This window comes from Symphalangus syndactylus, chromosome 9 (genome assembly GCF_028878055.3).
Source record: "Symphalangus syndactylus isolate Jambi chromosome 9, NHGRI_mSymSyn1-v2.1_pri, whole genome shotgun sequence".
Lineage (NCBI taxonomy): Eukaryota > Metazoa > Chordata > Mammalia > Primates > Hylobatidae > Symphalangus > Symphalangus syndactylus.
In genome coordinates, this window is record NC_072431.2 from 134667096 (window position 1) to 134693244 (window position 26149).

At 35.9% G+C, this 26149-nt stretch overlaps 2 protein-coding genes and 1 pseudogene across 8 annotated transcripts in view; 2 read left to right on the top strand and 1 right to left on the bottom strand.

Annotated features, from left to right (window-relative positions):
- The window catches only part of INSL6 (insulin like 6), a 113329-nt gene extending 104355 nt beyond the window's left edge, over positions 1-8974 (top strand). The window contains exon 4 of the mRNA XM_055294321.2: positions 8870-8974. Within this exon, the coding sequence (XP_055150296.1) occupies positions 8870-8892 (23 nt within the window). The 3' untranslated portion in view covers positions 8893-8974. The remainder of the gene's footprint in view (positions 1-8869) is intronic.
- JAK2 (Janus kinase 2) overlaps positions 1-26149 on the bottom strand; it is a 150118-nt gene that overhangs the window by 39795 nt on the left and 84174 nt on the right. For all 7 annotated transcript variants that reach the window (XM_063609183.1, XM_055294317.2, XM_063609179.1 and 4 more), the window contains 11 exons: positions 25565-25692; positions 22971-23105; positions 20279-20366; positions 16267-16394; positions 15406-15544; positions 13467-13618; positions 13168-13318; positions 11995-12131; positions 3957-4146; positions 3231-3355; positions 2890-3062 (listed from right to left, as the gene is read on the bottom strand). In XM_063609183.1, coding sequence (XP_063465253.1) covers positions 2890-3062; positions 3231-3355; positions 3957-4146; positions 11995-12131; positions 13168-13318; positions 13467-13618; positions 15406-15544; positions 16267-16394; positions 20279-20366; positions 22971-23105; positions 25565-25692 — 1546 coding nt within the window. The remainder of the gene's footprint in view (positions 1-2889; positions 3063-3230; positions 3356-3956; positions 4147-11994; positions 12132-13167; positions 13319-13466; positions 13619-15405; positions 15545-16266; positions 16395-20278; positions 20367-22970; positions 23106-25564; positions 25693-26149) is intronic.
- LOC129490430 (all trans-polyprenyl-diphosphate synthase PDSS1-like) lies at positions 7609-8870 on the top strand (annotated as a pseudogene).

Here is a 26149-nt window from a genome sequence, read left to right on the forward strand (position 1 = left end):
TAGGACTTTAATCGTTGAATAAACGAACCCTTAATAGCGGCTACACCATTAGGATGTACTGATCCAACAAAGAGGTCGTAAACCCTATTATTGATATGATAGAATAGGATTGCACTGTTATCCCTAGGCTAACTTGTTCTGTTGATTAAATTATTGGGTCAATGTGTATTAACTCGCTTAGACTACTGTGGTCTTAGTTTAGGTTGTTTAGAGGTTGAATATGCTATGAGGTCACCCCAACCAAAATTTTTAATGCAGAGATAGTAGGTTAAGGCCTATAGGCTTTTTGAGTTTTTATTTGCATTAATGAATTAAAGTGCTATGGGGTCTTCTCATCTTATTTGCTTATAACCGCCTCTTCACCAATAGGTCAGATTCCACTTACATTCTTTAAGTCCCTATTTAGGGAACAAGTGATTATGCTACCTTTGCAAGGTCACGATACTGTGGTCATTGAACATATGTCATTGGGCAGGCAGTGCCTCTAATACTGGTAATGCTAGACGTGATGTTTTTGGTAAACAGGTGGGGTAAGATTTGCCGAGCTCCTTTTGCTTTTTGTAATACTTCCTTAGCGCATGCCTGTGTTGGATTAACAGTATAAATAATAGGGTGCTTATTGTAAAATATCTGGCTGTTAACTGTCAGTGGGTTATTCCAGTCTGATGTAAGCTTATGCAGTGGAGAATATTTTCATATTATTTATATTAACATTATTGCTTCTATTAAATAATAGATTAGACCAATGTAATGTTAGGAGTTCAGTAGAGTGAACAGAATTTAAGATACTTGGATGTTGAGCTTGAACACTTTCTTAATTGTTGGCTGCTTTTGGGCCAACTATGGCAATATTATTTTGTACTCTCTGTAGGAAGGTTGGTTCCTAGGGTCTAAAGAGCTGTCCCTCTTTAGATTAACAGTTAAACTTACAGGGAGATTAAGTAATTCTGTGGGTAAGTTTAAAGTTGAACTAAGATTCTATCTCGCACAGCCAGCTATCACCAGGCTTGGTAGGCTTATCACCACTACTCATGAATCTTCCCACTATTTTGCCACGTAGGTGAGTACACTGTTTCAGCCATTCTTGCATAGCTCGTTTGGTTTCGGGGGACTTGGCTATCTCTGTGTAAAGTTATTTCTACTTAATACATTATGCAGAAGGTATAAGGACTTGTCTTTGCTCAGTTCTTTCAGCTTTCCCTTATGGTACTGTATCTATTGTGCCAAGATAAGAATTTCTATTGCCTATACTTTTGTCTAAGGTAAATGGTTTGATTAAGATGGTTTAATAATATTTTTAGTGAGGTTTGGGGCTAGGGTTGACTCAAAGTGATCAGGTTGTGATGAAATCTTCTGGGTGTAAGCTGGATGCTTTGGGTTAAGTGACACTTTGCTTGTCCAAGCGCACTTTCCAGTACACTTACCATATTATGACTTATCTCCACTATTCATGTGTAGAGAATTTAAATAATATTTCTAGAATGATATTTGAGGAGGGTGACAGGTGGTGTGTGTGTGCTTCGTGGCCTTATTCAACCAAGCACTCTACTCTTGGTTTACTGCTAAATCCTCCTTGAGCCCTTACATTTCATAACGGTTGTTGTGAGATTTTCTGGGATAGAAAATGTAGCCCATTTCTTGCCACCTCATGAGCTACACCTTGACCTAATGTTTTTAGGTATTTACTTGTGCTTACTTTATAACCTGAGGTGCTCTAATAGGACAACCTTGTTTTACAACTCTGATTGTTATTAATGATAATCCTTTCCTAATTAACTCAATTAAGTGCCTAGCATTCAGCAGTATCTTCGCCAGATTCCTCATCACTAACAGTATTATCCCTACTTCATCCCCTCAAACAACTATACCACTCCACCTAAAGCTCACAGCCCTAGGTGTAACCACCCTAGGTCTCTTACTAGCAATAGAGCTTAATTTCATAACTAATAACCTTAAAGTACCCATTATAGACATTTAACTTCTCCAATATACTAGGTTTTTATTCAGCTACAATTCACCATTCAGCCCCCCCCACTTAAGCCTATTCGCAAGCCACAATCTAGCTTCACTTCTACTAGACCCAGTTTGACTAGAAAATTCTATACCAAAAACCATTTCACGAACCCAAACTTCAGCCTCCATTACTGTATCTGACCAAAAAGGCCTGAACTCTACTATTAATTATCTAATCTATTACCCTGAGTAATTTCAATTGCAACAAAAATACTAACAATGATCAACCAGCAACCACCAACCAACACCCGTAAGTAAGTATACAAGGCAGCTGCACCTACAAAATCCTCCCCAATCAACCCCTCCCCCTCAAAAATTAATCAACTCCCTACGCTATTAAAATCAACTGTGATCACAACCCCATCATATTCAACTATTCACCAAACCAATATCAACTCTATTAATAATCCCAATAATAAGGCCCCTCAAATATCAGTACTTGACCCTCATGTTTCAGGATACTCCTCAATAGCTATCACTGGACTATAACCAAAAATAACCATTATACCACCCAAGTAAATAAAAAAGACTATTAACCCCGTGAAAGCCCCATCAAAATTCAACACAATACCACAACCCACAGCACCATTAATAATTAGCCCTAAGCCTCCATAAATAGGAGACAGTTTTGAAGAAAAACCTACAATCCCTATAAACAAGAAAACACTTAATAAAAATAAAGCATATGCCATTTTCCCATGTGGACTATAACCATGACTATAAGACCTAAAAAAAAAAAAAAGTTAAATGTAAGACTTAAAAGACTTAAATGTTCACTGTTACTGTAAATATAGAAATGGCAAAATATTAAATAACAACAATAAAGTTTGAAGTCTGTGCTCTAAAATTTCATTTATCATACTGAAATATACTCACCAGAATATGGGACTTTCACCAGGTTCTTTTACTTTATAGTATTCTTTGTCTTGTGGCAAGACTTTGGTTAACCCAAAATCTCCAATTTTAACTCTGTTCTCATTCTCCACCAATATATTTCTTGTTGCCAGATCCCTGTGGATATACCTTTTTGTACCGAGATACTCCATACCCTATGGATAAAACATTTTTCTTTCAGCTAGTTTTATAAACATAAACAATTTAAATGGTCTTAACCTTATGTATTCCCTTTATTATCTATGAAAACGTCCAGATGATTTCCTAACATCTATTTCAACATGGTTGCTTCATCTATATCAAATAATGAGGATATTAGTTACCTTGCATATCTGAGATGTGTACTGCAGAAGTTTTTTGTGATCTATCCGTTCTTTATGTTTTTGAAGATAGTCTCGTAAACTTCCATATGGTAAATATTCCATAATTAATTTTAGATTACGCCGACCTTTTAACATAAAGGTGGAAACAGTGTTTTACTCTGCCATATTATACTGATTAAATATTAGAAAACTATCATACATAAATGACTTAAACATATATAAAATCTAAGACGACAAAACTTTATTATACAGTAAAGGTGATATAGTTGTTAACACAGTCTTTTTGAATCAAAGACTTTTGAATAAATAAAAACAAAAACAAGTTTTGAATAAAAGCTTTGAAACTATTTGCATCTCAGTTTTCTCTAACTCTTTAGGCAAACCAAAATAAACTGATGAGAAAACTTCCTTTCTCCTCATTTATATCGAACAAAAAACACTGAATTCAAAAATATTTTTATAGAAAATGTAAACAAAAACAATTCCTTTAAAAATGATACTTTCTTGGTAAGCTTAAGCAAGAGGTGAAAAGAATGTTTAACCAACTAGCCAAATACTTCCTATAGTTATAGTCTATGATCACCAAACACAATCTCTAGTCATTATAGAATGCCTCTCCCTCTGGGCATTGGCATAAGTCCAGATCGTTAGACACTGTATATTTCTATTACACAGGATGCCAAAGACATACCTTGAATTTAAAATAGGTTTCAATGGGCAACTTACCAGCACTGTAGCACACTCCCTTGTACTTCACAATGTTATCATGTTGTAGGGATTTCAGGATTTCAATTTCCCTTTCAAAGTCTCTTAGGTGCTCTTCAGTACTATGCTGAAGCTTTTTTACAGCCACCACCTCCCCAGTGTTGTCCTGTAGAGGGTCATACCGGCACATCTCCACACTCCCAAAATTACCCTAAATGACACATCACATTAGGATGGAAATATCAAGTTTTCAAGGCAAATTACAAATAAATTATAATTATATAGAAAATTCTAGTAGCTGGAATTAGCGGATTGTCTTTTTTTTTTTGAGACGGAGTCTTGCTCTGTTGCCCAGGTTGGAGTGCAGTGGCACGATCTCGGCTCACTGCAAGCTGCGCCCCCTGGGTTCACGCCATTCTCCTGCCTCAGCCTCCCCAGTAGCTAGGAATACAGGCGCCCGCCAATACGCCCGGCTAATTTTTTGTATATTTAGTAGAGACGGGGTTTCGCTGTGTTAGCCAGGATTGTCTCATCTCCCGACCTCGTGATCCACCTGCCTCGGCCTCCCAAAGTGCTGGGATTACAGGCGTAAGCCACCGTGCCCAGCAGCAGACTATCTTTAAGCTTATATTAAGGAACTCTTAGAACAAGAAAAGGAAATACTATCTCAACAACAGGTGGGTAGTAAACCTATAAATTTAATTTCTTCAAAAGGAATTACAGGCTGAAATATAAATTACTTCAAAAAAGCATTTAAATAAATGATGAGCATTAATTATCACGATAAGCCAAGGGACGTGCTGAGGATTCCTAAACTTTTGTCACTAACTTCCAGGAAGAATTTTCTCTTTTTTTACAAAATATCTTTTGCTATCACTGTCAGTGATCTGGATGGAATGTGTCTGTTATGGGCTAAATGTCAGTGACCCCCTACCCAAAATTTATATAATGAAGCCTTAACTCCCAATATGACTGTATTTGGAGATGGGGCCTTGTGAGGAGGTGATAAAAGTTAAATTAGGTTATAAAGGTGCAACCCTAATGTGACAAGGCTAGTGCCCTTTAAGAGGAAGAGACATTAGAGCAATCTCTCTCTCCCATGTGAGGACACAGCAAGAAGACCGCCATCTGCAAGCCAAGAAGAAACCTCACTAGAAACCAATCCCTGCCATAACTTTGATCTCAGACTTTCCAGGCCCTGGAATTGAGAGAAATAAATGTCTGATGTTTAAGCTACCCAGTCTATGGTATTTTGTTATAGCAGCCCAAGCAAATTAAGAAGTAAGAAACTTTTAGCTTATGGGATGACTCCACATTTTTTTTTGAAGATGTCTTTAAAGAAATCCACTCTTTTTACCTAAAACTCATTAACTACATAGAATTGGTAAGTTGCTATAACATTTAAATAAAGTATAGGTTTTTGATATTAATCAAATTAGTGTATTTTGGATATTATTGCATTCTTACAGGATAAAACAATGTAGTTCTTGAGTTACAAGATTCTAAGTAACTATATTTTCAGTTATATACTTGAAGTCAATTTTTTTAAAAACCTAGACCATGGACCATGTAGGCTCAAAGTTAAATCTCTCAATTACACAGTTTAGAAGGCCACACAACAAGGTGGACAGACTCAGGATTTTCAAGACCCAGGACTCTCAAGTCAGATTGGAACTAGAATATTGATCCACAACTTGCTCTCTCTGTGACTGTGGACAATTCACAATTCCCTAAAATGAGGTTTTTCTTCCTTAAAGTGGAGAATAATAAAATGTCTATCTATCTCATGAGGCTGTGAGAAATTATTCCAAAACATATTTTAGAAAACAAAAGTAGGAAATAAGTAAGTTTTATCCTCTTTCCCTCTACTTAACAATGTGTTCATAAAATTTATTTTCCAGTGCCACTATGTATTCCTTGAAATTAATGATTTTTAACTATTGTATATTGTCACACGAATGCACTAATTTTTAACATTGGAAATATAAATGTACACTAAGAAAAATTTTTAAATACAGTCATGTCATTGCAATAATATTCTTATAAATAATATTTGTATATGTCTCTATTAAGGATACTTAATTAGCTGTTCAAAAGGTAAGAACATTTCAAAGGACCTTGATACACACTGCATTAGAGGCTCTCTGGCAGTGGTTACCATTTGATGTTCCAATAAGCAGTGGGAAAATGTGTATTTTATCACATCCCTGCCAACAATGGTCATACTTTTTCTAAATCTTTGTCACTTTGATAGGCAAAAATCAGTCTCACTTTTAATTTGGAATGCCTCTATTTTTCTTATGGAAGAAGGAGATGAAGAAAAATACAGCGAAAAGAAAGATTTAAGATAGAAAACTGGAAGGGCTGGAGATAGGACCAGAAGAAATCAAGTAAGGGAGAGTAAAAGAACTACGAGTGATATGGTTTGGCAGTGTCCTCACCCAAATCTCATCTTGAATTGTAAACCCCATAATCCCCACATGTCACTGGAGGGACCCGGTGGGAGGCAACTTAATCATGGGGGTGGTTTCCTCCATGCTGTTCTCATGATAGTGAGTTCTCATGAGATCTGGTTTTGTAAGCGTCTGGCATTTCCCCTGCTGGCACTCATTATCTCTCCTGCTGCCCTGTGAAGAGGTGCCTTCTGCCATGACTGTAAGTTTCCTGAGGCCTCCCCAGCCATACGTAACTGTGAGTCAATTAAGCCTCTTTCCTTTATAAATTACCCAGTCTCGGGTATGTCTTTATAAGCAGCATGAGAACAGACTAATACAACCAGTAAGAGTCCTAAGTGCCTAACCAATGTTGGAAACCAATTTTCAATGAAAACAAACAATAAAGATTTATATCTGATTTTTTTCAGTGTTTGAGGGATGGAAGCACAATTTTAAAAATGCTAAGTTGTATTGTTCCCGTACTAGGAAATAATAGGGAACGTGAAGCAGATAATCAAGGGAAGGGGGGCGTGATATAATTGTAGATACCAGCAAAAGTAGTTTAAAAGATACGAACATTTAAAGGCCCTTGATACAAACTGCTCTATGAGAAGCTCTCTAGAAAGGGTCACCAATTTACATTCCAATAAGAAGAAAGTGTGAAAGACACTAGCAATAGCAAAGATATCAAAAAGAAGGCATTTATGTTGAAAAAAGCCAAAGGCTATAAAGTTATAGTCAGACAGGGAGATTTCAGGGTAGGAAATTTCCTAAGTAAGGTTATTACACGGGATTATAGAGTTCAAAATGACCTCATTTAACATAATCATAACTTTGGGGTAGAGAAGCCAAGGAATTTTTTTTTTAAGTATTGGACGGGCATCCAAAATAATGGCAGGAGGTAAGGTGACGAGAAAACAATGAGTACTAAAAGTATTCAAGGAATGTGGACCAAGATGTTAGCTAATGATGCGAGAGAGGAAAATAAAAATCATATTCAGAGAAGATTAAGAATGATGCTGATAATTTCAAAGTAGTCGCACTAAGATCCTGATCTCTGAATCCTATATCTCCACCATGGAGGAAAAAGGAATAAAGAGGATTTCAAAACAGCTAGGAGTGAAGTGAGAAGGTAAAGGATATAAAGAATATAAGAGGTTTCAGGCTCCAGGTCCTGGCAGGAGGATCGCGGGCCAGAGGCGGAGCCGCCATCCTGCCACGACTCTCAGACTCCGACCATGGCCTCGCGCTGGTGGCGGCGGCGGCGCGGCTGTTCCTGGAGACCGGCGGCGCGGAGACCGCTCCCCTAGCCTTGCGGGGCCGCCGGGGCCGCGCGCCGGGCGCCGCTGCCGATGCCCGCGCAGGCTCATAGGCGGAAGGGACTTGACTTGTCTCAGATACCCTATTTTAATCTTGTGAAGCATTTAACACGTGCCTGTCCAAATGTATATAGTATATCACAGTTTCATCACACAACCCCGTACAGCGAAACACACAGTGGTGAGAAATACACCGATCCTTTCAAACTCGGTTGGAGAGACTTGAAAGGTCTGTATGAGGACATTAGAAAGGTACTGCTCATATCGACAACAGAACTTAAGGAAATGTCTGAGTACTACTTTGATGTAAAAGGAAAAGCCTTTTGACCAATTATTGTGGTACTAATGGCCCAAGCACATAATATTCATCATAATAACTGCCGACATGTGCAAGCTAGCCAGCGCGCCACAGCCTTAATTGCAGGAATGATCCACACTGCTAGTCTTGTTCACAATGACGTTATTGATGATGCAAGTTCTCGAAAAGGAAAACACAAGATCTGGGGTGAAAAGAAGGCTGTCCTTGCTGGAGATTTAATTCTTTCTGTAGTATCTATAGCTGGGGCACAAATTGGAAATGCAACTGATGATGTATCTATTTTAACCCAAGTTATTGAAGATTTGGTGTGTGGTGAATTTCTTCAGCTCGGATCAAAAGAAAATGAGAATGAAAGATTTGCACAATACCTTGAAAAGACCTTCAAGAACACTGCGAGCCTGATAGCCAGCAGTTGTAAAGCAGTCTCTGTTCTAGGATGCCCCGACCCAGTGGTGCATGAGATCGCCTATCAGTACGGAAAAAATGTAGGAATAGCTTTTCAGCTAATAGATGATGTATTGGACTTCACCTCATGTTCTAACATAGGCAAACCAACATCAGCTGATGTGAATCTCGGGTTAGCCACTGGTCCTGTCCTGTCTGCCTGTCAGCAGTTCCCAGAAATGAATGCTATGATCATGAGATGGTTCAGTTTGCGGGGAGATGTAGACACAGCTCCACAGTATGTATTACAGACTGATGGTGCGCAACAAACAACCTACCTCGCCCAGCAGTACTGCTGTGAAGCAGTAAGAGAGATCAGTAAACTTCCACCATCCCCAGAAAGAGACGCCCTCATTCAACTTTCAGAAATCGTACTCACAAGACATAAATGACAACTCTTTCTGTTCTTTCTGGCAGCTATCTCACCAGACTGTGCCTAAAGAATTTTGTCGAATACACTTTGTTTGCTTCATGTGCAGATAACCAAAAATCATTTTAAAAGATATCAAACTTACTGATGGGCAATTTATTTGTTTTATTGCAAAAGTTTTTTCAGAAAACTTTTTAAATGTAATTAAACCATCTGAATCGTCATTCTAGTCCTATAAATTCTAACTGAGGTATCTTGATGGTTATATGTGGTACTGTTTACACTGTTAATATCCACATGTAAGGCTATTACACAAATAATCCATGTTAAAATTTAAAAAAAAAGAATATAAGTATATGTGGGCATGAGGATAAAGGAAGAAAGCAAAAACACTAGATTTCAAGTAGCAAAAGAAAAGATTTCACAATAGTTTCTTGGCTCCTTTTACAACAGTATGAAAATAGTTTTTTAAAAATAAAAAATATATACCATTATTTCTCTTGGCTTAAAAAATATGAAAATAATAATTTTAAATATATATATCCCTCTTTGGAATATTTTCACCATACCACTAATTGAAAAGGATAACTTAAAGGGATACAGTAGCTAATTTTTATAAAATGAAAAGGTGACATGCAATCATTTTTGTAGGAATGGCATTTTGATTGTTTCAATAAGGCAGTACAAATAGCTAGACAAACCACTGAACACATCAATTACTTCAAACAAACAAAGATGAAAGTAAAATTATGGTGTTAAATCCAGATAGGAAATATCCACATTAAAATATCTATGACTGACTAATGATTACACCATTTTCCTTTCATTTCCTACAAACTAAATTACTAAGAAATATATTTCATTGTACACAAATTTTGAAAATGCCTTCCTTAGAGTCTCTTCAATTTACTTATGTTTAAAAGAATTTTAAGCTCAAGAACTATGGAAAACACTAAAAATGTTAAAAAGCAAAAGAAAATTAACTCAAAATTACAATAAAGGGGAATGTTGTAAATAAATTATGGTATATTCACTTTTAAAATTATGTCTCAAAAGAATACTAATAATGGGAAAATCTTGATATATGAAAAATAGCAAGATATAGAATTATATATATAGAATGGTTTCACTATTGAAAGAAATTGTTTGTGTAGTTGTGCAGAGACTACAACAAATGGAATGTATCTTCACTGTAGTATTTTCCAATTTCTCTATAAGCAGTATCTATATCACTTTCATAACTAGAAAAAATTAACTTGAAAAGATAACTTTATAATTTAGTCTGCTGTTTCCCTTTTGTTAATCTAAATTAGTGATCTTTTGATGTATTGTTTGTTATGTCTACTTCTTAAATACCAGTATATATTCCATTGTTTTGACAATACATGACAAAATTGTGTGCCTAGTCATCTGTTGGGATCTAAAGGAACTTTTTTTAAGTCCAGGAAAAAAAAGGCAAGCAAACTAAAACTAAGATCTAATAAACAACAGAAGACTGTGATTAAGTTGTACAGAAGAAACAATAAATGCTATAAGTTCCCAGAAAAGAGGAAAATCAATGACATCTGGAGATATTTCAGGAAAATATGAATTTAGGAATAGCTGATAATAACAGACAACACTAATATGGTATTTACTAGTGAGAACCTTATCCTAGCAAGCTTATGCGAGAAAGAGCTTACTGCTATGGTTGGACCTACTAAGAACTGAGCATTCCCTGGTCTTACTTACAATATGTAGGTTATACACGACTGTGTGACCTTTTAATAGACAGAGCCTCTGCTAGTGAATGTGGCACAGTCAAAATCCTAGACCCTAAGCAATAAGATTAATTCTCCCTGAGATGACTAAAGGCAGAAAGGCAGGTAGAAAAGCTTATGTATTCCTTTCTCTATTTCACTGAATCACTTAAAATGAACTCCTGCTACCAAGAAACAGTCTCTTGGTCAAGTCAATTTGAGTAATACTGCCTAATTCATCATCCTCTTGAAGATGTTCCATGCACATTACATGTTAAAGCCTCTGAAAAGTTCTTCAGTTATAGGGAAAAGAAAGAGAGACCAGCGTGTTACTGTGTCTATGTAGGAAAGGAAGACATAAGAAATTCCATTTTGACCTGTACCCTGAAGAATGGCTTTGCCCTGAGATGCTGTTAATCTGTAACTCTGCCCCAACCTTAAGTTCACAAAAACATGTGTTGTATGGAATCGAGGTTTAAGGCCAGGGCTGTGTAGGATGTGCCTTGTTAACAAAATGTGTACAGACAGTATGCTTGGTAAAAGTCATCGCCATTCTCCAGTCTCAGTAAACCAGGGGCACAATGTACTGCGGAAAGCCGCAGGGACCTCTGCCCTGGAAAGCCGGGTATTGTCCAAGGTTTCTCCCCATGTGATAGTCTGAAATATGGCCTTGTGGGATGGGAAAGACCTGACTGTCCCCCAGCCCGACATCCATGAAGGGTCTGTGCTGGGGAGGATTAGTAAAAGAGGAAGGCCACTGTCTCCTGCCTGCCCCTGGGAACTGAATGTCTCGGTATAAAACCCCATTGTACATTTGTTCAATTCTGAGATAGGAGAAAAACTGCCCTGTGGCGGGAGGCGAGATATGTTGGCAGCAATGCTACTTTATTATTCTTTACTCCACTGAGATGTTTGGGTGAAGAGAAGCATAAATCTGGCCTATGTGCACATCCAGGCATAGTACCTTCCCTTGAACTTATTTGTGACACAGATTCCTTTCCTCACGTTTTCTTGCTGACCTTCTCCCCACTATCACCCTGCTCTCCTGCCGCATTCCTCTTGCTGAGATAGTGAAAATAGTAATAAATACTGAGGAAACTCAGAGACCAGTGCCGGTGTGGGTCCTCCGTATGCTAAGCGCTGGTCCCCTGGGCCCACTTTTCTTTCTCTATACTTTGTCTCTGTGTCTTATTTCTTTTCTCAGTCTCTCGTCCCACCTGATGAGAATTACCCACAGGTGTGGAGGGGCTGGCCCCCTTCATTCAGTAAAGATGGCTGTTTATTTAACGCAGCATTTCTCCGACATCTGACAACCAAACCTTTTTTTCTACAAGCACTCCTTAAAATGTTGTAGAAAGTGAACTTCAGAAACGCTCTAAGTTTTTCCTAAATGAAATGATTATACTCTATTTGAAAAACTTCTGACAATTTACCTTGCCAAGTTGCTGTAGAAATTTCAAATGTCTCTCTTCAAACTGTGTAGGATCCCGGTCTTCAAAGGCACCAGAAAACCCTAGGGCACCTATCCTCATATTTGGTAACATGTCATTTTCTGTTAATAGTTCATAATCTGGAGAAATAAAGAATATTATCACCTTAAATTAGCAAATAACATTCTGTGGACTAAACTGATGATATACATTCAAGCTGACCAAAATAATCATGAGTTACAAATACTAAATGATACAAGGAAACTCAAATAGTTTCGATTATATTAATGGGAGCCTTTAATCATTACCCATAATCTGACAGGCCTTCGAGAGAGACTTTGCAAAAGATAAATATTTGTTTTCCGAAATAAGTAGTTTTAATATTCATAAAGTAAGGTAATACACTGATATTTATTGTGAGAAAGGTGAGTAGTACTGGGGTAGAAAGCACCTATAGATCAAACACATGCATTTCAGCTCAGTATTTTGAAAAAGGAGAGAACAAACCAAAACAAATATAGCTCATGTTTAGAAAATCAATCAATTATAAAATATGAGAAATGTTAAAAAGAATTGTTTTTTAAAAGTCAATTTAAGCAAAAAAAAAAAAACAAAACTATAATTTACAACTCATTAAATGGAAAACTAAAATTAGGTTACTGAAAGAAAAGGTCTTTTTGGCCGGGAGCAGTGGCTCAAGCCTGTAATCCCAGCACTTTGGGAGGCCAAGGCGGGTGGATCACAAGGTCAGGAGATCGAGACCATCCTGGCTAACACGGTGAAACCCCGTCTCTACTAAAAATACAAAAAAGTAGCCAAGTGTGGTGGCAGGTGCCTGTAGTCCCAGCTACTTGGGAGGCTGAGGCAGGAGAATGGCGTGAACCCGGGAGGTGAAGCTTGCAGTGAGCCGAGATCGCGCCACTGCACTCCAGCCTGGGTGATCTAAGACTCCGTCTCAAAAAAAAAAGAAAAAGTCTTTTTATAAAAATGAAAATAATTCTCAGTCAAGGAGATTACAATATGTATAAAGCATGAAAAGCCATATGAACATAAGAAATTAAGAGGGCCCAAATGACATCAAGAAAATATTTTAAAAGAATTAAAAACTAGTAATGATTCATTAAATACAATAAAGATAGAAAGCTGGAAGATCAGTAAGATCACTCAAATACATACCTGGAGTAAACAAACTGTTAAGATCTCGTATGATGGCTCTGAAAGAAGGCCTGAAATCTGGTTCATAATCCATACAATTATTTATAAGGTTTGCTAATTCTGCCCACTTTGGTGCAGGAAGCTGATGCCTATCTTCATAAAATTGTAGCTTCTATAATTAAAGAACCACAAACTGAGAATAAATTGTGTAATGCCACACCAACCTGCTTTTTAAAATCAGATGGGCCAAAAAATACAAATCATGTGAAAGAAATATGAAAGTTCAGAGACAGAGTAATTCTTAGTCTATATAAACTTACTCTTTGAGAATCCAGAGCACTTAGAGGTTTATCTCCTCCACTGCAGATTTCCCACAAAGTGGTACCAAAACTCCATTTGTCTGTTGCCAAATTTAAATTTTTAGGATTTTCAATGCATTCAGGTGGTACCCATGGTATTCTCTCCTGAAGAACTTTTAAATGATACGAACAGAGTAGGGTTAAATAATTCACAAGTAAACCAATCTTTTATACGTAAATAGCTTTAAAGTTCAACTCATTTGAATAATCAGGCCTATTTTCTTTATTTTGGAGGGGGTGGATGTGCACATGCACATGACTGCATAAGCTTAAGAGCCAGAAGAGACCTTCAAGATCATCTAATTCAATATTTCATCTTTAACAATGACAACATGGAGACATACGATTGAGTAATCTGCCCAAAGCCATACAATTTGTTAGCAGCAGAGACAGAATTAGAATCCTGTACAGTGAGCTCTGAATCAACTAATCTTTCCATTAAACCATAGTGTCTCAACTGCCATACCATTTTCTCAACCTCTTTCCATTAGTTTTACCTTAAAAAAAAATTCTTTTTTTTTTTTTTTTTGAGACAGAGTGTCACTCTGTCACCCAGGCTAGAGTGCAATGGCACAAGTGCAGCTCACTATGCTTTAACCTCTTGGGCTTAAGTGATCCACCCAAGCGCTTTAGGAAGCAATCAGCCTCCCAAAGTGTTGGAATTACAGGCATGAGCCACTGCGCCTGGCCAAATCTTTTTTTTATATATAGTTTATCCTAAAATTGCCCCATGATACTTTTTGGTATTTCTTCATAATGCATAAGTAGTAAAGGTAATGTTACATCATTCAGAGATGTTCTAATGATTTAATAGCCATGGCAATTCTCACTTGCAGATAAAAAAAAAAAAAACACCCAAGGACCAACAAGCATTTATGGCAGATGGATGGCTAAATTGCACCAAAATATTCTAGGTATATGGAATTCATACGGGTGGGCTCTGCTCAAATCATGGAATTTCTCAAGTAAAGTTTCTGTGGTCTTTGATTCCACCAGAAGGACTGTATTCAAGAAAGGAAGAAGCAATATAACCCTACTTTCTGGTATTCTGACATAGACAGACAGACAAATAGATTGATTGACAAATACCTTCACCATATGAATACATTTTTTTCCATCTTCACTTCCCATTCCAAAGGATACAATTTCCCAGAATACCAGATGTAAGACCCTGTAAGAATTTTCTGCCATACTCCATACTCCTGTACTACTGCCCAGTTATCACTGTCTTCACTGTCAGGTAGGTCATTAAGTTTAAGTACTACAGGCTTAAATAGGGCACATCAGTGCACAAAAATTGATCAACTTAGAATCTAAATTTAGAACATCCAATTAGAGAAATTAGCTAAGATAACAAAATTCAGTTATCTAGACCCAAAAAACCCCTCTCAACTATCTGACTGAAATTTGTATTTTTAACCCAGTGTTAAGTAGTAAAAATTAACAAACACAAATGAAAGTTTTTTTAAGGTTTTAAAAAGTCAGAATTAGCTGGATAATTAAACTAATTTCTTCACAGAGGGTAGAAAAAAATCCTAAGATCTCAGGCTAAATTTTTATTTAGTGACGAGAAGAAAAGAATATTTAGAAAATTTACTTGTGGCTCAAGGAATATTATAAAACTTCATACTAAAAATGGATAAAATCCTATCTTTCATACATAATTAGAGATTAAAACTGTTTTTAAAAAATCACCTCACAGTCCATGGTTATATGCTTATAAGGAAGAAAAATAGAGACTAAGATTTAACTAACAATTTAAATTGCTATAAGTGATAATTTTATTATTAATCAGGAACATACAAATTAAATGGAATTCAAGGAAAATTAACAACATGCTCTTTACATCACTGCCCAAGTAAAGCTTAGTAACATTATATATAATCCCTCTAGAACTTACTGTCCTTTGGCAAAACTGTAATACTAATGCCAGGATCACTAAGTTTGATGAAAGGAGGATTTCCTGTCTTCCTGTCTTCTTCTCTGATAAGCAGAATATTTTTGGCACACACATTCCCATGAATAAGGCTGTTTTCTTCCTATTAGAGTTAAACGCACATATATTGAAATATCAATCCACAAATACTTGAGCAAGCCCCCAAAACAGATTTAAAGAAGAAAAATATATAAGATAGTATAATAAATATTAATTTGGAGGCATGCATTGAGAAAAAAGGAAATTTATGACTCCTAACTATGCTTCCTGTTTTACATTTTAAATAACACAGTAATCTATGCTTGTGATGAAATGAATAAATTAAAACTATCAATGCCATTTCACATGAGTTCTAAGGCTGAGGTGGTTTGTGTTTCAGGATGGGAGCTGACATTAAGAAATACTACTTCAGTTCTGCAGCAGGACATAGGTGTACCCTGAGGGGTCTGATCACTGGCAGGCCCCCTGGTATTCTTCTCTGTCAACACTGCTTTCTCATGGACCATAATGTACAATGGCCCAAAAATACAGAAGCACATATTTCTGCATAGTTTTTCATTGAATTTTCTAAATCCAAAAGACACAACATAGAGATTGTCTTAGTAGTTCTAAGATATTGATAGGATGACAAAACTTTTTTTTCAAAAGTGATTTTACATACATAAACATATGCCTAAAGTAATCTCTTTTATCACCTAACACAGACTATTTTACATGAATTGGCATCCAATTACAGATTTATTTTTTGTTTCCAGGTAAAGATAATTTGTATATTGTTTTATAAAATAAAATAGTATCTTTTGATAAAAAGGATGTACTACTTACTAGAAAATGCATGGCCCATGCCAACTGTTTAGCAACTTCGAGTTTCCATAATATATTTATACAATTTTTATTCTTTTTCATATATGTATCTAGTGATCCAAATTTTACAAACTCCTGAACCAGAATATCTGCATTAAAATATAAGTAATAATAATAATAAGGCTTAAGTATAAACATAATTAAATATATGTAATTTAAATCTTTATACTTACATGAGACTATTATAGGTAAAGAAATTAAATTAGGCAAAACTCACAGCTTTAAAGAAAACTTAATGGATACACAGCATTATATTTTTGGTTTTTAGTTTACTTACAACAGCAGGAGTAGGAGTCTAAACAATTATATATTATTATATATAACATAAATGTGTAATATATACCAGCACACCTTTATATATTAGTACTGAATTATGGCTAGTTTTTAAAAATAAATGAAAATTTCTCAATTTCTCTTCCACATAACTTTTTAGACATTCAAACCTTCCTGAAGTTCTTCTACACACAAAAATTACTAACAATGTCTACAGTACTATAGACATAAAGGAGAATTTGAGTTCTAGCTCCATTTAATCTTTTAATTCTGCAAAAGATACAAAAATGTTTTGCGCTGCTTTATCTTTAAAACTTTAAAAATATATATATAAAACATATTTTGCCAGAAAAACAAGTGTTGGCTTCCAGAAACAATCCTGGATTACTTCGTGGCCCACAGGAGCCTCTCAGATACCTCCATATAACAGGTTCCAAACCACTGCTTTTGAAAAGACTATCAATTTTCAAAGATATGAAAAAATGTTATACAAGTGTACATGTGTATTTAATCTGCATTACTAGTGGAAAATAGGGAATTATATAAACAATTTTCTTGAATGTAAACTTTGTGAGGCACTAAAATACAGGCATACCTCGAAGATATTACCAGTTTGGTTTTAGACTACCATAATAAAGCAAGTCATGAATTTCTTGGTATCCCAATAAATGTAAAACTTGTATTTACACTATAATGGAGTCTGTTTATTGTGCAACAGCATTATTGAGAACACATGGACACAGGAAGGGGAACATCACACACCGGGGACTGTTGTGGGGTGGGGGGAGGGATAGCATTAGGAGATATACCTAATGCTAAATGACAAGTTAATGGGTGCAGCACACCAACATGGCACATGTATACATATGTAACAAACCTGCACGCTGTGCACATGTACCCTAAAACTTAAAGTATAATAGTAATAAAATTAAAAAAAAACAAAGAATATATCTTTTTAAAAATACTTTATTGCCAAAAAAGGTGCTAATGATAATCTGAGCCTTCAGAAAGTTGTCATCTTTTTGCTTGTGGAGGGTCTTGCCTTGATGTTAATCGCTGCTGACTGATCATGGTGGTGGCTGCTTAAAGTTTGGGTGGCTGTGGCAGTTTCTTAAAATAAGACAACAATGAAATTCACTGCAGACCCTTCCTTTCATGAAAGATTTCTCTGTAGCATGCAATGCTGTTTGATAGCATTCTACCCACAGTAGAACTTTACAGTGTCAGTCCTCTCAAACCCTGCCGCTGCTTTATCAATCAAGTTTATGTAATATTCCAAACCCTTTGTTGTCATTTCACAATGTTCACAGCATCATCACTAGGAGTAGATTCCATCTTAAGAAACCACTTTCTTTGCTTATCCATAAGAAGCAACTCCTCATTCTTTCAGGGTTTATCATGAGATTGTAGCAATTGACTCACATCTTCAAGCTCCACTTCTTAGTTCTCTTACTGTTTCCACCACCACTGCAGTGACTTCCTTCATTAAAGTACCGTATCCCTCAAAGTCATCCAGGAGGGTTAGAATGAACTTTTTCCCAATTCCTATTAATGCTGCCATTTTGATCTCCTTCCATGAACCATGAATGCTATTCCTGGCATCTAGAATGGTGAATCATTTCCATAAGTTTTTCTACTTACTTTACCCAGATCCACCAGAGGAATCACTATCTATGGCAGCTTAGCCTTACAAAATATATTTCTTAGATATTAAGACTTCAAAGTTGAAATTACTCCTTGATCCATGGGCTACAGAATGGATGTTGTGTCACCAGGCCTGAAAATAACATGAATATCCTTGTACATCTCCATCAGAGCTCTTGGGTGACCAGGTGCATTGTCAATGATCAGTAATACTTTGAAAGCAATCTTTTATTCTGAGCACATCTCAACAATGGGCTTAAAACAGTCAATAAACCATGCTATAAACAGATGTGCTGTCATCCAGGCTTTGTTGTTCCATTTATAGAGCACAGGCAGAGTAGACTTAGCATAATTCTCAGAGCCCTGGGATTTTTGGAATGGTAAATGAGCACTGGTTTGAATTTCAGGTCACCAATGGCATTGGCCCTTGGCAAGACAGTCAGCCGGTCCTTTGAAACTTTGAGGGCAAGCACTGACTTCTCCTCTGTAGCTGTGGAAGTCCTAGATAGCATATTCTTCCAACAGAAGGCTGTTTTGTTTACATTTGAAAATCTGTTTGTTAGTGTCACCATCTTCATCAATGGTCCTTGCTAGATCTTCTGGATAACTTGCTGTAGTTTCCACATCAGCATTTGCTGCTTCACCTTGCACTTATGCTGTGGACATGGCTTCTTTTCTTAAATCTCATGAACCAGCCTCTGCTAGCTTCCAACTTTTCTTCTGCAGCTTCCTCACCTCTCTCAGCCTTCATATAATTGAAGAGCATTAAGATCTTGCTCTAGATTGGGCTTTGGCTCAAGGCAATGTTGTGACTGGTTTGATCTTCTATCTAGAACTTTCTCTGTATCATCAATAAGACTGTTTCACTTTCTTGTAATTTATGTGCTCACAGGAGTAGCACTTTCAGTTTCCTTCAAGGACTTTTTCTTTGGATTCATAACTTGCCTTTTTAGTGCAAGAGGCCTAGCTTTCAGCCTGTCTTGGCTTTCAGCATGCCTTCCTCACTAAGCCATCTTCATCAATGGTCTTTGCTAGATCTTCTGGATAACTGCTGCAGCTTCCACATCAGCATTTGCTGCTTCATTTCTAGCTTTCAATTTAAAGTGAGAGACGGGTGAGTCTTCCTTTCACATGAACATTTAAAAACCATTGTGGGATTATTAAATGGCCTAATTTTAATATTGTTGTCTCAGGGAATAGGGAGGCCCCAGGAGAGGGAGAGAGACAGAGGAATGGCTCATTGATGGAGCAGTCAGAGCACACACCACATTTATCTATGAAGTTTGCCTTCTTATATTCTCTCTGTTTGGGACACCCCAGAATAATTACAATACTAGCATTAAAGATACCGATCACAGATCACCATATGATTTTTTTAAAGTTTGAAATGTTGCTAGAATTACCAAAATGTGACACAGAGACATGAAATGAGCACATGCTGTTGGAAAAATGTTGCTGACAGAGTTGACACACTGGGTTGCCATAAACCTTCAATATGTAAAAAATACAATATCTAAGAAGCACAATAAAGCAAGGTGCAATAAAATGAGGCATGCCTGTATACTATTAAAGCATGGGGTACGATTTATACTTTTAGTAGTTTCTATGAACACCTAAATTTAGCCAAAAAATATATCTAGTATCATATCAACATAATCATTTCTGTCAGTTCCATTAAAAATTAAGTGTATCATTTATATGCTTTGTCTTCATAATTCCAGATAAGTTTGTACTGAAAAGGCCAGTTATTCCAATGTTATGTTGAACCTGCCATAATCTCTTTTTCTATCATGAACACAAACTGTTTTATAGACATTTGTTTACTATAATACTCTATTGTTCGGGTATTGTAACCTTCTACTTTTAACTTCATTGCTTTCCTTTTTCACAAGATATAACTGAACAGTCCTACAGTGTTTTCAGTTTCAGAAATATTTAACTCCTGTTAAATTATTGTTTACACTGACACCTAGCTGTGATCCTGAAACTGAATTTTCTATATAAACAAAAACAGATGCTCTGAGAAAGGCATTAGAAAGTCTGTAGTTTTACTTACTCTCGTCTCCACAGACACATACTCCATAATTTAAAACCAAATGCTTGTGAGAAAGCTTGCTCATCATGCTTGCTGCTTCAAAGAAAGACTAAGGAAAAGGAAAAAAAAGTACAAAGAATTGTTGTTTGACTGTTGTCCATAAGTACTCAGTTCAGAAAATTCTCTCTGCCATAATAAAGATGCACTTTCCCCTACTCTCAGCATGACTATAGATAAGGATACGATGTGTTTTGGTCCCTTTATATGGACCTGCAACTGCCATCAACATTCTGAGGAAACCCCTGTGTGAGCCTGGAATATGGAGATCACAGTGAGAGAGAGCAAGAGTGGTACAGGAATCATGAATAATGCCAGTCAAACAGGCTTGACCCATAACACCTGAAATAGAGAACAGAAGTACAACTAGAGGTAGATGTCAGAGATAGATTTAGGACACTGAGGTAGATGGATGTAGCCTTTAAATAACACTTGCTAAAGAATTAAGAATGTGCAGATAAAATATCACGACATTTGTGTCAGGATACTAGCATAGTTTTTTTTTTAATTATACAGATATTTTAATTGTATGTATATCAGGTACACAGAATAAAAGTCCTACTCTCTAGAACATGAGAAGTCAATAAATAGAAAAGATATACAAATGGAATGAACATAAAAACGACTAAGCATGTGATCTTCAACCACATTCATACAGTTTTTCAACTAATCTTTTACAATTAAAAAGTCACTTATTTGAAACTGTAGAGTTGATAGATATATGCCATATAATTATTAGTTTGGAACCTTACAAAACAACTTTAGTGGTGTTATTTATGTGTGGAGAGAAAACTGTGTATGTAACTTATCATGTTTCAGGGGACATGACTTAACAGTGAAGTTTTTTATGTTATAGAGAAGAAAACAAGTATTAGTATCAAGTATCTTAGAAATGCTATCTAATATAATGACATTTATTCAGTATATGTTCTTTCCCTAACTCCATTCTAACTGTTTAAAAACTATCAAGTGAAGTTACAGAAGTTAAACCACTAAATGTGGCATCTTTTCTTACACAAAGTATCTTCTCTTAGAAATGGGGTATTTAATTAAGTAACCTTCTTAGTGACCCCAATTATAATCAAAAGAGGCCACAAGACTACAGACTACTGACAAAAAGTGACAGTGCAGACACTTTCCATCAATCAACAGGCAGTCCAAGGGACATAAGAGAACACAAGTCTGGGTAACATGAATTTGGTAAGAAAGCAGGCTAAACCTCCTGTGTCTTAGTATTCGAAGTGAGTCATTCTATACAATTTTTGACTAATCCGAGAAAGGCCAAAAAAAAAGTATTCTGTTTAAAGGCAGGGAGGTACATCATAACTTTTAAAAACATGTCAAGGCAAACATACATTTTACCTAGAATACCTCATTTTCTAATTATGCATCATTACTGTACTTATATTTAGTAAAGTGAACAGGGTAGTATTATAACCTGTTTATATTCAAAGAACATAGTAAACTAGCTGACAAAATTTACCTATCTTAAAGAAAAAACTCAGTTGGTTGAGACTGACAAGGTAGGATTAGCTTTCCAATGCAGAGGAAGACAACTCTTGCCATAACATGAATGTTAGTGAAGGAGCTCACTGCCATGAATACTTAGGATACATAGGTACGTGGCCAACTCCAGACCTAAGAGCAGTATAAAGCTACTCAAAACAAAACACCCCACAAATAATTAAAACCCCGTTCCCTATCAGAGCTTCATTTCTCTTATGTTGTATCAGCCTCATAGTATACCCAGCACAGTGCTGCATTAGGGTGGCATACAAGGTGTGAAAAAGAAGGTGCAGTTTGATGAAACAAATTCCGCATTTAAAGAGCTGAAGTTTTTAACACCAGTGAGACGTTCTCGACGTCTTCAAGAGAAAACTTCTAAATTGCCAGATATGTTAAAAGATCATTATCCTTGTGTATCTTCATTGGAACAGCTAAGGGAGTTGGGAAGAGAAACTGATGCTTTTGTATGCCGCCCTAATGCAGCACTCTGCCGAGGATACTAGCATAGTTTTAACATCACTCTAATTCAACTAAACTTTGACTAGAACCCCTGGGTATGATTAGTGAATCATGATCACCAATACTGTGGGGTTCTGGATTAGAACAACTCTTTGGCTTGAACTTTTCACATCATCTTCTAACACCCACTAACACCCTTTAAGATATTGTAAGTATCATATCTTGCTATGTTCAGAGCTCTGGCAACTGGCCACGGGGTCTGCCAGCTAGCATCTCTGGATGATGCCCAGAGGCATCTAGATTTCACTAAGAATGTTCCTTAGTACAGTGCCTTTGAAACTTGGTTTTTTGTTTTTTTTTTTTTTAATAAATGAAATTGTGGAGGGACCTCTGTGTAACCCATAAAGCTCTGGGCAGCCAAGTTTGAAAATCATGGCCACAGTATATGCAGAAATGTAGTAACACTCCTAACATAATGCTAAACATAATTAGTTTGGAATTAATTATTTTAATCCAGTAATTTTCAAACCCTGCAATTCTATAGCCCCACAAGAACGTATCCTCAGAAAAGTCCTTGACACATTTAAAAATTACAATTTTGAAAAGCTGCACGCATGAGTACGTTGTATGCATATGAGAGCACATCTTCAAACAGCATAAACTACATGAACGATATGAAGAACATACACACCTCTGAATAGTTTCTATGTGCTTTATCCAGAACTTTTAAAAGAACTTCTGTTTCATGCAGTTGACCGTAGTCTCCTACTTCTCTTCGTGTGCCTTTAAAAATCTTTGTAAAAGTGCCTTGGCCAAGGCTTTCATTCTTCAAGATAAAAAGGTAAAAGAAAAGAATAAGTAAAGATGGAGAACGAAGTCGGAACAAAAAGATACATTCAATGAGGAAGAATTTTTTTAAATCCATAAGCAAGTATTTTCCTTAGAATCTAAACCCAGATTTAAGACTCCAAATGAATGCTTTTATTCTGCTTCCTTAAATAGTAATGAGAGACAGAAAACAAGGATAAATGAATTAAGTGTATTTTGGCTCTGCTCGGTTTTGAAATCTCCTGAATGGGCTATAATTGTCACTTTTTAAAAATAGAGTCAGTGTTTACCTACATTTGCTTACATGAGAATCATTTTCTTTGTTTGCCTTTCCTACTAGCGCAACAGAGAATGTGTGGTCTGCAGAGGCAGAATATCTGACTTTTTCCTATTACCATTTGTATGACCTTGTACGACCTTGTACAGGCTATTTAATCTCTGTGCTGCAGCTGTCTTGGTTCTTCATTTGAAAAATGAGAATAATAACTATTTTCCCATAGGATTGTTATGAACAATAAGTGAAAAAATACATAAAAGCACTTAGCACAGTCCATGACACATAGTAAATGTGCATTAAGTATTAGCTATTACTACTAATACTAGTATTTCTTGCATATCTTTACAAAGTAATTGTTGAAAGCCTGCACTCTGCAGTAAGGCTGCTTGTGTTCAAATCCAAGGTCTACTATTTATTAGATTTGTAATGTTAGTCAAGTTACCTGGCCACCCTGTTTCCTGTTACTCACGTGAAGATTCTTGTCTTTACCATTCTGGCTAATTCTATCTGTTGTCTCCTTATAAAGCTCAGATATCAGTTGGGTCTTTCTCATTTTGCCTTCCATGCCCCTTAATCCCTCTTACATATAATCCATTTCTTTCTCCCTAACTGCTGCATTCTTAATAATTTCTTCAGATCTATCTTGAGGTTTACAACATCTCTCTTCAGCTATAAGTAATTTCATTTTCATCCTGTATATTCTGTTTTAATGTCAATGAGGATATTTATCATTTCTGTGCCTTTTTCCTGAAATCTTTTTTGTTTGTTAAAACAATGTATTGTTATTTCTCCGTGGTTTCAATTCCTTTTCTATCTTTAAACATGTATATGTATTTTATAATCTGTATCTGAACATTCTGTGATAGGAAGTTCCTGGAGTTCTAATTTTGATGTTTGTTGGTCTACTGACTCTTAGTTAATCCTGCATTATTTCCTTGTATGTTTCTAAATTTTCTATTAAAAGCTCATTTTTGGAATGGTTTTATCTGTGGGAATTATGGGTTGCCTAGGTTAAGAGTATATGGTTCTGAAAAGATTTTTTTGTTTCTTCCAAGCACCATACAATATTAGGACAGTACCACTTTTAATTTAGGATTTCTCAGTCTATGTAGGTAGTATAACGAAGCCCAAATTCAAAAGCTTATGATGACAAATTCTTAGGAGAGACTCCTTTTCCTCACTAGAAGCCCAATTACAAATGACAATATTCCTTTTCTTCTCTGCTTGCTAGTGGGTGAATATTTCACATTCTATATACTGTTTTACTGAGGATGTATTTACTTAAGTGTCCTGGTTTTATTCAGGGATAGTCTCACTTTTAACTCCTGGCCTTGCACAGGTCTGAGACCTGGCCCTTTTAAATTGCTTTTAAATCTTAACCCCCTTGATAAATGTGGCTGATCATCAACCCTCACCACCTGGCAGCCAGATTATCAGATCTTATGTACGACAGTTGACCCCCGAACAGCATGGGTTTGGACTGCACAGGTCCATTTATATGTGGATTTTTTTCAATAAATCCAGTGGGCAGTACTGGATAGGCAGGTTCTGCATCTGCAAGGAAACTCAGTTGGAAAATATAGTATTTCTGCACTCCAGCCTGAGTGACAGAGCAAGTCCTGCTCTAAAAAATAAATAAATAATTTAAAAAAATAATTACTTATTTTAAAAAAGAAATACAGCGTCCATAGGATGCAAAACCCATGTATACAGAGGGCCAACTTTTCATATCCACAGGTTCCACTTAAGTATCCTCAGATTTTGGTATCCATGGGCAGTCCTGGAACCAATCCCTCATGGACACTGAGAGATGGCTGGATTTTTTTCTCAGTTTCTTCTTTATTTTTAACCCCTTGAATTTCCCTTACTTTCTTTAGAACTTGAGAGTTACAATATAGGTCTTTGTAGATTTTTAATTTTTAATTTAAGATTTGTGAAGAATCATTTTTAAATTTCCAAAAAGAAAATTAAGATTCCATTCTTAGGATAATTAAGATAATTAATTTTGCTAACACCTAACACAAGTTTGGTATATTTTTCACAAGAAAAATATTTAAATCACAACTGAATTTGTATATGTTATAACAAAATAATTCCAAATGTCACATGAATGTAAATCAAGAAAACAGATGTTGTTTTAAAAGGACAAAAAAGACAGTAATCAGTATCTAATGACTTACAAATATCAAATCTTCATTTCTGATTTTGTGAAACACCATTTGGTTCATATGAGTAGGCCTCTGTAATGTTGGTGAGGTTGGTACGTCAGAAACACCATTCGTTCTGAAGACTAGAAGGTTTGATTTATCTGAAAAAATAAAATACATATATATCACGTCAAAATACACTGAAAATATGAATTGCTCCAAAGAGGAGTAAAATGAAATGTGTTCTATGTATAAGAAATGCTTAATAACTCCTGATTGTTCTTTTTTTATAATAGAAAATTATTTTAGGGGTCAACTCATTGAACTTTGATGTTTTCTTCTTAGTTACTTCATACATTCAAAATTATAATCACTTCCTTAACTAATGTAATTTGGATTTTGATGTATTCCTGCCAGTTATTTCGTTAATTCAAAATTATAGTAACTTCCTTAACTCATATAGTTTTTCAGGAATTTTAATAATTTTTAATAGTAAGGCTCATTATTTCAAGGAATTTCCAACTTTACTATCTTTATTTTTAAAATACAGAAATTAAAATCCTCAAAGTATATGAAAATTTTTACTTAAAACAACATAAGAATTTAGTAGTGAGATCT